The sequence below is a fragment of the Solanum pennellii genome, chromosome 12 (assembly GCF_001406875.1).
Source record: "Solanum pennellii chromosome 12, SPENNV200".
Lineage (NCBI taxonomy): Eukaryota > Viridiplantae > Streptophyta > Magnoliopsida > Solanales > Solanaceae > Solanum > Solanum pennellii.
In genome coordinates, this window is record NC_028648.1 from 80920679 (window position 1) to 80932908 (window position 12230).

General features: G+C 35.1%; 3 protein-coding genes across 3 annotated transcripts in view; 1 reads left to right on the plus strand and 2 right to left on the minus strand.

The window, feature by feature from the left end:
- The window catches only part of LOC107005762 (NDR1/HIN1-like protein 6), a 1770-nt gene extending 506 nt beyond the window's left edge, over positions 1 to 1264 (plus strand). Inside the window, exon 2 of the mRNA XM_027913367.1 lies at positions 1 to 1264. This exon is cut by the window's left edge and continues 2 nt beyond it. Coding sequence (XP_027769168.1) covers positions 1 to 763 — 763 coding nt within the window. The 3' untranslated portion in view covers positions 764 to 1264.
- Positions 1265 to 2457: 1193 nt separating this feature from the next.
- Positions 2458 to 8019, minus strand: LOC107007006 (eukaryotic initiation factor 4A-2). Its single transcript, XM_015205484.2, has 5 exons — positions 7855 to 8019; positions 4736 to 4804; positions 4504 to 4610; positions 3985 to 4415; positions 2458 to 3303 (listed from the first exon to the last, which is right to left on the minus strand). The coding sequence occupies exons 2-5, from the start codon at positions 4801 to 4803 to the stop codon at positions 2668 to 2670; spliced, it is 1242 nt and encodes a 413-aa protein (XP_015060970.1). The 5' UTR covers position 4804; positions 7855 to 8019; the 3' UTR covers positions 2458 to 2667.
- A 1430-nt stretch (positions 8020 to 9449) lies between these two features.
- LOC107007007 (eukaryotic initiation factor 4A-2-like) overlaps positions 9450 to 12230 on the minus strand; it is a 4716-nt gene continuing 1935 nt past the window's right edge. Inside the window, exons 3-5 of the mRNA XM_015205486.2 lie at positions 12006 to 12112; positions 11486 to 11916; positions 9450 to 10344 (exon numbers count right to left, since the gene is read on the minus strand). Of these exons, the coding sequence (XP_015060972.1) occupies positions 9709 to 10344; positions 11486 to 11916; positions 12006 to 12112 (1174 nt within the window). The 3' untranslated portion in view covers positions 9450 to 9708. The remainder of the gene's footprint in view (positions 10345 to 11485; positions 11917 to 12005; positions 12113 to 12230) is intronic.

The following is a 12230-nucleotide window of genomic DNA, read 5'->3' on the forward strand; positions in this document are numbered from 1 at the left end:
CAATACCAAAGCCGCCGCAAAGCCGCCGCAATTTCCTCCTCCGGCGGCGAAGAACCAAATGTACAACCCGAATCGCATCCCTTACCGACCAACTCCAACTGCCTACCACCGACACAATCGCCGACGTTGCACCTGCCGCCGGTGCTTCTGCTTCTGTTGTTTCTGGTCACTCCTCTTCATCTGCATCGTCCTCCTCCTCGCCACAATCGCCGGAGCCGGTTTCTACTTCCTATTCCGTCCAAAACCTCCGGCATTCTCCGTTTCCTCACTCAAAATCATCCAATTCAAACTCACTACTACCTCCGACGACACTACACACCTCACCGTTAAGCTCAATCTCACACTCTCCACTAAAAACCCTAACAAAAAGCTGATTTACAATTACGATCCAATTTCCTTAACTGTAAACTCAAATTCAGTTCTACTAGCTAATGGATCGTTCACAGGATTCAACAGCGGTCCTAATAACATCACAATCATTCACTCAACTCTATCAATGGCGTCTCAAGTGCTCGATGCGGATTCAATTTCATCGTTGAAATCAGATCTGAAAAGAAAAAATGGATTACCGATGAAGATCTTGTTGGATACAATGGTGCTAGCGAAAATGGATAAATTGAAAAGTAAGGAAGTCGGGATCAGAGTTACTTGTGACGGAATCCATGGAAGAATTCCGACGGGGAAAACTCCGGCGGTGGCTTCAACTACAAATGCTAAATGTAAGGCTGATTTACGTATGAAGATCTTAAAATGGACCTTCTAAATTCATTTTTCCGGGACGAGTTTAGGGTGAAAAATACATCTAAATTATCTCGGTGAATTATTTATCGGTGTGGAAGTCTTTTTTATTTGAAGTATGATCAAATATTTATCGAATCACACGTTAACCATACGTTATTCACTTTTTTCTACCTTAATACGGTAATAATTCAGGTAGAAAACGTGAATAGCAATAGCTGACGTATGTTTTGATAAATAATTGATTATAATTCGAATAGAAAAAGTAAACACGTGATAATTTGGATAGAAAAATCAAAAAATCGAGATAATTAAATGTAGTTTTTTTTTACTCTTTAACTCATTTTTCGTTTTTTTTTATTTTTATTTATCTATTATTTGCTTGATTTTTGCAATTTATTCTTAATAATATTATACTATACTATTTATTTAGTAGAGATGAGGCAAATTGAGGGGGAAAATGGTTTTATGTAGATTTTTTTTGGTGAAATATAGAGAGTTTGATATAATTATAATGTACCAAAAAGAAAAAAAAAAGAGTTTGATATATTATTCTTAATAAATTCTTCTTAATGTGACTTAATAATTATATTTATGTAAATTTTTATTATGTTTCCCAAGTAGTGGTTTTAGCCTTATTATTTTGCATTCTTAGACTTTTATTATTGTTTCTTAGTCTCGATTATTCGTATTATCTTGTTATTATTTCAGTTTGTTGCTATTACATTCTTTAAATCGAGAGTTTATCTTAAAGATATCTTTATCTTTTTATGGTAAACGTAAAATTAACACACACTCTAGCATTTTCAAACTCTTATCGTACATTAGATTTGTTGATGATATAGTACAATTATATATAATTATTTTATTATAATAAGATACTTTATTGTTAATTTGACAATCATAATTAATAAGTACTAAAGAAAATTACTCTATAGTTAATTTCATTGTGGATCTCAATCAAGTTTTTAATTATTTCCTAATTTACACATAGTTTTGTATTTATGAGGCTAGTTCAAAATTTAAAGCCCAAATCAATTTATGTTTTCGAGTTTATATAGTTTATAATATGTATGTATTTAGTGAAATTCTTAGCATATTTACGATTGAGTTATGTCGAATTCATACGTTGTATATTTGCATTTACATGTATCACTCTAAAGCATTATAATATCATTGGAGCAAGTTTGAACCTCAAACACAACATTGAGTATTAGCATTGTTAAAGAGTTATTGCGTGGAAGAGATTTCTTCATTTTTATTCAGAAACATATTATATTCTTTATAATAGAGGGGTTTATTTAAACACAACATAATTAGTCGGGCAAGTTTTACTTTCTATATTTGAGGATCTACTTGATAAAGGAAAATCACATGTAGACTTTTTGAAAGGAGAATCACTAGGCGCGGAACCTCGGTCAACAATTTAGGCAAAAAAATGTCAAATTTTTAGACCCTACATGAAGTAAGAATTTCAAGTCTTTCGAAAAGTGATAGGTATGCGCAAGTTTCATACGACTAGATAAAGTGACACAAGATCTACCTCTTTTAAGTATAGATATTAATTCATCCGCACAACAATTTGCTTCTCGTATTTCTCGATTAGAGAGCCTACTCAGCATGAATCATGATTGGTTGGACAAATCTTGAAGGACCTACCTAACATGAAACTTTTATGATTGAGCAAGAAATAGTGGGACATAAATATAGCATCAAAAATTAGAAAACATAACTAAAAGCCTAACATTAATAGAAAAATAGTTCAAATAAACAATTCAAAACAACAACCAAATCCAAAGTTATTTGGACACTTCCAAAAACAAAATAACACAAAAACCAGACAAAATTTGCAGTTGTTCACTCTGAATAAATATATTAGACTACTACTTGTAGGGAAGGAACAATTCCCCTCACAGAGCCAAAATCACCTCAAAGGAGATCAGCAACATTGGCTGGGAGCTCCTCGATTACGACGTTGTAAAACTTTTGAATGTCAAAAAGCATCCTTTCATCATCCTTGGTAACAAAGTTGATAGCAACACCCTTCCTTCCAAATCGTCCACTACGACCAATACGATGCAGGTAGTTTTCTGGTTGAGTAGGCAGATCATAGTTGATGACAAGGGAGACTTGTTGGACGTCAATACCACGAGCAAGGAGATCGGTGGTGATAAGCACACGAGATGAGCCAGATCGGAACTCCCTCATAATGATATCCCTAGTGTTCTGATCCATGTCTCCGTGAGTTGCAGATACTGTGTGATCACGACCACGCATTTTGTCAGTGAGCCAATCAACCTTTCGCCTGGTGTTAACAAAGATGACACTCTGGGTGATGGCCAAGGTCTCGTAAAGATCACAAAGTGTTTCAAGTTTCCACTCTTCCTTATCGACGTTGACATAGAATTGCTTAATACCTTCAAGAGTGAGCTCATCACGCTTCACAAGAATTCTCACTGGCTTGTTCATGAATTTTCTAGTAATCTCAAGAGCCTCTGGTGGCATTGTAGCAGAGAAAACACCCACTTGGATCTTTGGTGGCAAAAGCTGGAATATATCATAAATCTGGAAAAAAGAAATTGCGTCAGCGGACAGGCTTCATCATCGAAACAAAGAAAAGACCAGTAATTGTTAAAGGACACTAAAGCACATCAAAGCTGTGATTGTGGTGGTGGTGAGTTTCACCAACAAGCTGATCATGAACTGGCATATATTTCAAGCAAACTGAACGTTGTAAAAGAAAGTGAGAACCTACACAGCATGAAATCAACCAGACTTGGCCACAACGATGAATCTTGGGCCTCTAATACCAGACATATCCATAAAATGAATGGTTGTGGATATGCAAAGGATATCATATGTGCACTCATTTATGATTTGACATGAGAATATAAATAGCACAAAAAATATAAGACTACTTCAAACAAGTCGCTAGTGATAATCTTCTCATGTCTTACGCCTTCAAGTGTCCTGGTCCATAGGCCCCTGACTACGATGATTGAACATGGCAGGAGGGAATATTAATAATCCCACAAGACTTCAGATAAAACACAATGAAGGCACAATATCCGTATATTAATACCAACTAGTTAAGAGTCAGAACTTGGTGGTTGTTTTACTTGCATCCAATTCAGTGTTGGGGACTAGTTAGAGATAACGCAATGAAACTAAAAGAACTTCTAACAAGGCAAATACTGCTTTGAATTAACAGAACAGAACAGCAAAAAATTTAAGTAGAAGGAAGACCTGATCCTTGAAACCTCTAGAGAGCATTTCATCAGCTTCATCCAAAACAAACATCTTGATGTGGTCGGGGCGAAGAGACTGTCTGCGCAACATGTCAAAGACACGGCCTGGAGTACCAACTACCACATGAACACCACTCTGAAGGATACGCTGATCCTCACGGACACTGGTACCCCCAACACACGCATGAACCTTCACGCCCAGATAGTCACCGAGCGCACGCATAACCTTCTCAATCTGTTGTGCCAGCTCACGGGTTGGTGCAAGAACAAGAGCCTGACATTCAACTAAACTGTAATCAAGTTGCTGGAGAACTCCAGAGCAGAAAGTTGCCGTCTTTCCAGTTCCTGATTGTGCCTGCTGGATAACATCAAGGCCCTTGCAAAAGGGAACGATGCCCCTTTGCTGAATAGCTGATGGCTTCTCAAAACCTTCAAGAAATTCAAAACACTGTTCAGTGCCTGTAAAATCTGAGAATTGAGGAAAGGAAACCAGAATATAAGGAGATGTAAATTTTACCATAGGCATAGATGCCTCTCAGAAGGTTTTCTTGCAAACCCATGGCATCAAAGCTGTCATAAACCTCATCATATGATGTGAAAAAATCTTGTTGTTCAGTACCAAGTCTGTTTTTGGCATATCAAAACAACCACAAAAGTCAATCAAATCAATGGCAAAAGGCTAGAGGACAAATATCAGCAGAAACTGATGATCAATAACCTCAGTACAGGATGGAGAAGAGATAACTTACAGCTCCGTCATTTTTGCATCGAATTGACGAGCATCAAACTGAGAACCCTCTGGTGCCGAGCCTGCCATACTGCAGAGAATATAACAAAAAAGCAGATAAATCAGTTAATTATGCCTCAATCTCAACATAGTTCTTGTATACTGGTGTAAGCAAATTTTAATTTTCTTTTAAGATTACTTTTTTCAACAAGTGAATAACAAATCCTATCAGAAGATATAGTAGACGATAAAAAGTGAAGGTTGAAGCCTAACTCTATGACATTATCTTGAGACCCAAAACACTTCATCAAAGACTCAAAAAAAAACAATTTATTCACAGTACTAATAACTAATTATCAAAACTAGAATTCTCAAAATAAAAAATAATAAATCTTATCAGTCACATGGACATTCATTAAACATCATGAAGAAGACAACAAGGAAGGTCAAAACTGGACTCCATGGCATATAAGATAATAACAAAAGGTAGTTTAAGGCCTAAAACACTTCAGAAATAAAATTTATTCACCAGATATCAATAATATTATCTGTTCTTCCTTCATTCATGAGGGGCATGCACAAGAGACAATATACATCATTTCTCCTTTTACTTTTTCTTTCCTGAGGAAGTAAAAGGAGCAGAAAAGCAGATAGAAAGAACTGTTTGACTACTTGCCAGACAGGTCAACCCTATTTCTATAGCTATTTGACACAGAGTCAAGGTTACAAAAGTCGAGAATGAGAGTGTTGGAGGAGATGCTAAAACGGACCTACAAATCAAACCAACCGAGAATAGTGAAGAATAAGCACGTGAACCCCACAAAACCCAACTGTCTGAAAGATCACTACTTTGTGCCGATGAATCATCAAAAATTCAAAAACCATCGAAACTAAAACAAACATATACAAATCAGAACCAATCCAAATTAGTGAAGAGCAAGCACGGGAACCCCACAAAACCCAACTGTCTGAAAAATCACTACTTTGTGCCAATGAATCATCAAAAACTCAAAAACCATCGAAACTAAAACAAGCGTATACAAATCAGAACCAATCCAAATTAGAGAAGAGCAAAGAAACGTACTCCACAATACCAAACTGTCTGAAAAATCACTACTTTATGCCGACAGAACATCAAAAACTCAAAATACCATCAGAATGGTGAAGGAGGGAATTATGAAAACACATAAAAATCAAAACCAAGAACGTTGAACCACACAAAAACCCAACTGCAGAAAAACCACTACTTTAAACTCAAAACACCATCTAAACTTACAAACATATACAAATCAAAAAAAACCCAAATTAGCGAAGAGCAAGAACATTGAACCTCACAAAACCAAACTGTTTGAAAAAAACCCTACTTTACACCAATAAAACATCCAAAACTGAAACACCATCTAAACTAAACAAACATATACAAAATCAAAACCAGCCCAAAAAGTGAAGATCCCACAAAACCCAACTATAGAAAATAATTACTTTACGGCGATGAAACATCAAAAACTCATACACCATCTAATCTGAAACAAGCATATAGAAATCAAAACCAACCCAAATTAGCGAAGAGCAAGACCATCGAACCCCACAAACTGTCTGAAAAAAAAACACTACTTTATTCCAATGAATCATCAAAACCTCAAGCACCATCTAAACTAAAACAAACACAAACAGATACAAATCAAAACCAACGCAAATTAATTAAAGAGCAAGAATATCAAACCCCACAATACCGAACTGTCAGAAAAATTTACTAATTCACACCAATGAATATTCAAAACCTCAAACACCATTTAAACTAAATCAAACACAAACAGATACAAATAAAAACCAACCCAAATTAGTTAAAGAGCAAGAACATCAAACCCACAATACCCAACTGTCTAAAAATCATTACTTTATGAATCCTCAAGAACTCAAACACCATCTTAACAACAAACATACACTAATCAAACCCAACTCAAATTAGTAAAAACCAACAACATCCAACCCCACAAACCTCAACTATAAAAATAATCACAACTTTACACCAATGGATCATCAAAAACTCAAACACCATCTAAACTAAAACTAACATATACATATCAAAACCAACCCAAATTAGTGAAGACCAAGAACATCAAACTCCACAATACCAAACTATCTGAAAAAATCACTGCCTTGCGCCAATCAAAACATCAAAAATTCAAGCACCATACAAATCAAAACCAACCCAAATTAGTAAAAACCAACATCCAACCACACAAAACCCAGCAGCATAAAAATCACAACTTTACTTTATGAATCATCAAAAACTCAAACAACAACTAAACTAAAACAAACACACACAATCAAAACAAACCCAAATAAGTAAAAACTAAGAACATCCAACCCCACAAAACTCAACAGCATAAAAATCCCAACTTTACTATATAAATCATCAAAAACTCAAACACCATCTAAACTAATATACACACACACAAATCAAAACAAATCCCAACTTTACTATATAAATCATCAAAAACTCAAACACCATCCAAACTAAAACAAACACACACAAATCAAAACAAACCCAAATAAGTAAAAACTAAGAACAACCAACCCCACAAAACTCAACAACATAAAATCCCAACTTTACTTTATAAATCATCAAGAACTCAAGCACCATCTAAACTAAAACAAGCATACATAAATCAAAACCAACCCAAATAAGTAAAAACTAAGAACATCCAACCCCACAAAACCCAACAGCATAAAAATCACAACTTCACTTTATAAATCATCAAGAACTCAAACACCATCTAAACTAAAACAAACATACACAAATCAAAACCAAACCAAACAAGTAAAAACTAAGAACATCCAACCCCACAAAACTCAACAGCATAAAAATCCCAACTTTACTTTATAAATCATCAATAACTCGAACACCATCTAAACTAAAACAAACACACACAAATCAAAACCAACCCAAATTAGTAAAAACCAACAACATCCAACCCCAACTGCAAAAAGATCACAACTTTACTTGTGAATCATCAAGAACTCAAACACCCATTTAAACCTAACCACACAGATACAAGAATCCAGCAAAACACACAAAAAATAACCACACACAAAACAAAAAAACCAAAAAAAGTTCAGCAGAAACAAGAGAGTTACCTTGTAGCTAATAAGAAGATTGTTAAAGAGAGATCTGAAGATTTGAGAAAAAGGGGATTTTTGAGAATTAGGGTTTGTAAAGACTGCAGCTTTTTTCCAAAAACTCCTCGGATCTACGCCGCGGAGTTCAGGAAGACAATATTGTGTGAAAGAGAGTTTTTATGATTATGTTATGTTTTGTCTTTATATGTTTCCAAAATCCTTATGTAAATTGAGTTGAAAATAAAAAAAGAAAAAAATTTCAAATAAATTTCCCTAACCTATTATATTTTGGTGGTAAGTATAAAATATTTTCATAATTTATTAAAAAGTTATTAGCATTTGTTGGTCTTGTTAAAATATTTACTAAATTATAATTATTAAATGGGGCAAACGACGTAAATCACATACTTATAATTACAGAAATTCCTCAAACTGATACAATAATATAAGGACTGATACATTAATCTGATGCGCGAAAATACATTTATCATTAAGTAAGATACATTACATATTATACCTGATACACAAATTTGATGCACGAGATACATTAATTTGATGCACTGATACATTAATCTGATGCGTGAAAAATAAGGGATTTTAGAAATTTGTAAAACTAATAGGGAATAATAGTAATAAGAAAACTTAAATACGAGATTTCTGTCATTTTTCCTAATTTAATTTAAAATAGTAGAATATAAATTTTAATCAACAAATTAAAATTTAAAATAGTAAAAAATATTCATGAAAAATTTACATTATTTTGTAATTTATATTTTTTATTGGTCGATTTAAAAATATGGGATAATTTTTAGGATTAATGATTGTTATGTTTTACTTTTTTGTAGTATGTTGCAATATATAAAGACTTTGATGGAGACTTTGGTGTTTAATGTTTATGGTTAATAATTTTTTTTCAATATTTAAATTAAATAACTAGGTTTATCTAGGTTTTTGATAAATATTTGATAGAGGTAGAAAATATACTATTTTTTGACAATTTAAAAGGACTGAAACAGCTCAAAAGTGGTACATATGGGACTATTTTGAAACTACTATTAAAGACAAGGGACTATTTTCTAGTAGAAATTTTCTCTTTTTCTGATAAAAAAATTTAATTGAATATGAGATTTACTTTATATAAGTGTTTAATAATCTCTAACAAAAAGATATAATTTTATTTAACACAAAACTACTAAAGAAAATGAACCTTTGAAAAGTATTATACAATTTAAGTTTGTGAGTTTTAGTAACACACCTCACTTTTGTCACATAAACCACCATTTTTTGTAATGACAAGGTAAAATCCGCAGCCGTTACCCTTTAAGTACACACAGGTAAAACTTCCACTCATATGCAATAACTCGCAAATCACAGAAAAGAGGTAACCCGCACTACGCAAGTCTGGTGCGACGAGCTCAACCCAGAAGGCAAACCCCTTGTTTTCGCTGGCAAAGAGTTTCGAACTTGAGACCTCCAACATGAACGTCCCAAGCTCAAACAACTGAGCCACCCCGAAGGTCACATAAACCACAACCTTCTATGTTTAAAAGAATATAACCACAAATTCTGGAGTACAAATATGAAATATAGCATCAAAATGAGAAAAAAACAGATAATCCAACTAAAAGCTTTACCTTCCATAGGGAAATAGATCAATTAAACAATTCAAACAACACCAAATACAAAGTTATTTGGATACTTTAAAGGTATAAAATGACAAACCAAACAAAATTTGCAAAAAAAAAAAAAAAAGTTTCATTTGAATCAGGAAAGGAACTGGTGCTGTGGCAAAACCATGGTACCAGCATTTCCTAATTCCAAGTCTAGTACAAACTGATACTAAATCTAAGAATAAATATACCAAAAATCGCCTTAAAGGAGATCAGCAACATTGGCTGGGAGCTCCTCAATTACGACGTTGTAAAACTTCTGTATGTCAAAAAGCATCCTTTCGTCATCCTTGGTGACAAAGTTGATAGCAACACCCTTCCTTCCAAATCGTCCACTACGACCAATACGATGCAGGTAGTTTTCTGGTTGAGTTGGCAGGTCATAGTTAATAACAAGGGAGACTTGTTGGACATCAATACCACGAGCAAGGAGATCGGTTGTGATAAGCACACGAGATGATCCAGATCGGAACTCCCTCATGATGATATCTCTTGTGTTCTGATCCATGTCTCCGTGAGTTGCAGATACTGTGTGGTCACGTCCACGCATTTTATCAGTGAGCCAGTCAACCTTTCGCCTAGTGTTAACAAAGATGACGCTCTGGGTGATGGCCAAGGTCTCGTAAAGATCACATAGTGTTTCAAGCTTCCACTCTTCCTTATCGACATTGACATAAAACTGCTTAATACCTTCAAGAGTGAGCTCATCACGCTTCACGAGAATTCTCACAGGCTTGTTCATGAACTTTCTAGTAATCTCAAGAGCCTCTGGTGGCATAGTCGCAGAGAAAACACCCACTTGGATTTTTGGTGGCAAAAGCTGGAATATATCATAAATCTGAAAAATAATATGTGTCATGGGAAAAGTTAAATCATCAAAACAAAGGAGGAAAAGACCAGAAAGATGTGGCAGCAATTGTTGAAAAAGGTTAGTTAGAGCACATCAAAGCTACAATTTGGGGGGAGGGAGGACTCGCCAACAAGCTGATCAATAACCGGCATATATTGTCAAGCAAATTGAAAATTATAAAAGAAAGAGAGACCTACACATCTTGAAATCTATGCGGACTTGACCATGAGGGTGAATGTCCACAAAATAAGTGTCATGTATATGCAAAGGATTACGGATGTGCACTCATATGTGATTTGACAACATTCGACATGATAACATTCGAGAGAGAATATAAATATTACACATATAAGATAACATCAAAAAAGGGCCTATCTGACTTTCAAATGATCTTGATCTGTAGGCACAGGACTATGATGATTGAACATAGTATCAACGAAAAAGGTAAACCTCAAATATCATGGAAGATTAATTATCGGAGAAGATTTGCGATCTCTAGAAACAAATGCAAGCTTTTTTTCTTTTGTTTCTTTTTTTTTTTTTTGAAACTGTAACATTTGTATTTCACGGAGTACTTAGTAATTGATCCATATAACAATACCAACTAGTTGAGAGTCAACACTTAATTGTTGCCGCCCTTGCATTTGATCTAGTAGTGCAGGAGATCTTTGTACTAGATAGAGCTAAGCTGTGAGACTCAAGGAACTTTGAAGTTTAGAGAACCTCTAAACTTGTTTTAGATTTCAGATTATTTAGCTTAGGCCTGAAAAGGATTGGATTTCAAGCTAGATGAAGAAAATCCATAGAACTGAACTCTCGTTTAGGACTGAGGAATTGTTGATTCATAATTTGAGGGAGAAATATATTACTAACAAATTAGCCCTAGCTTTATTAGTTCACTATCAACTACATAAACACATTTAAAATTGAATTCTGTTTCACTTGATCAGAAATAGAAAGGGCGAATTCTTATATGTTGTTGATAAAATGATATAATAATCTCCACTTCTAGATTGTTAAATGTTAGTTAACCTTCGAACACAGAAACATCATTTAGTGACAGAAAATAAGGGCAAATCCTGCTCTGAACTAAGAAAAAATACAGCAAAAATTTAAGTAAAAGGGCAACCTGATCCTTGAAACCTCTAGAGAGCATTTCGTCAGCTTCATCCAAAACAAACATCTTGATGTGGTCGGGGCGAAGAGACTGCCTGCGCAACATGTCAAAGACACGGCCTGGAGTACCAACCACAACATGAACACCGCTCTGAAGGATGCGCTGATCCTCACGGACACTGGTACCCCCAACACAAGCATGAACCTTCACACCAAGGTAGTCACCAAGTGCTCTCATAACCTTCTCAATCTGTTGTGCAAGCTCACGGGTTGGTGCAAGAACCAGAGCCTGACACTCAACTAAACTGTAATCAAGCTGCTGGAGAATTCCAGAGCAGAAAGTTGCCGTCTTTCCAGTACCAGATTGTGCCTGCTGGATGACATCAAGGCCCTTGCAAAAAGGAACAATGCCCCTTTGCTGAATAGCAGATGGCTTCTCAAAACCTTAAAGAAATTCAAAACACTGTTCAGTGCCCTGTAAAATCTAGGAATGGAGGAAAAGAAACCGGACTTAGGAGGAGATATCAATTTACCATAGGCATAGATGCCCCTCAGGAGATTTTCTTGCAAACCCATGGCATCAAAACTGTCGTGAACCTCATCATATGATGTGAAGAATTCCTGTTGTTCAGTACCAAGCCTGTTTTTGGCATATCAAATAACAACAAAAGTCAATCAAATCAATGGCTAAACCAGATGCCAAATATCAGCAGAAAGTGATAATCAATAAATTGGAAAGAGAAGGGGGGGGGGGGGGG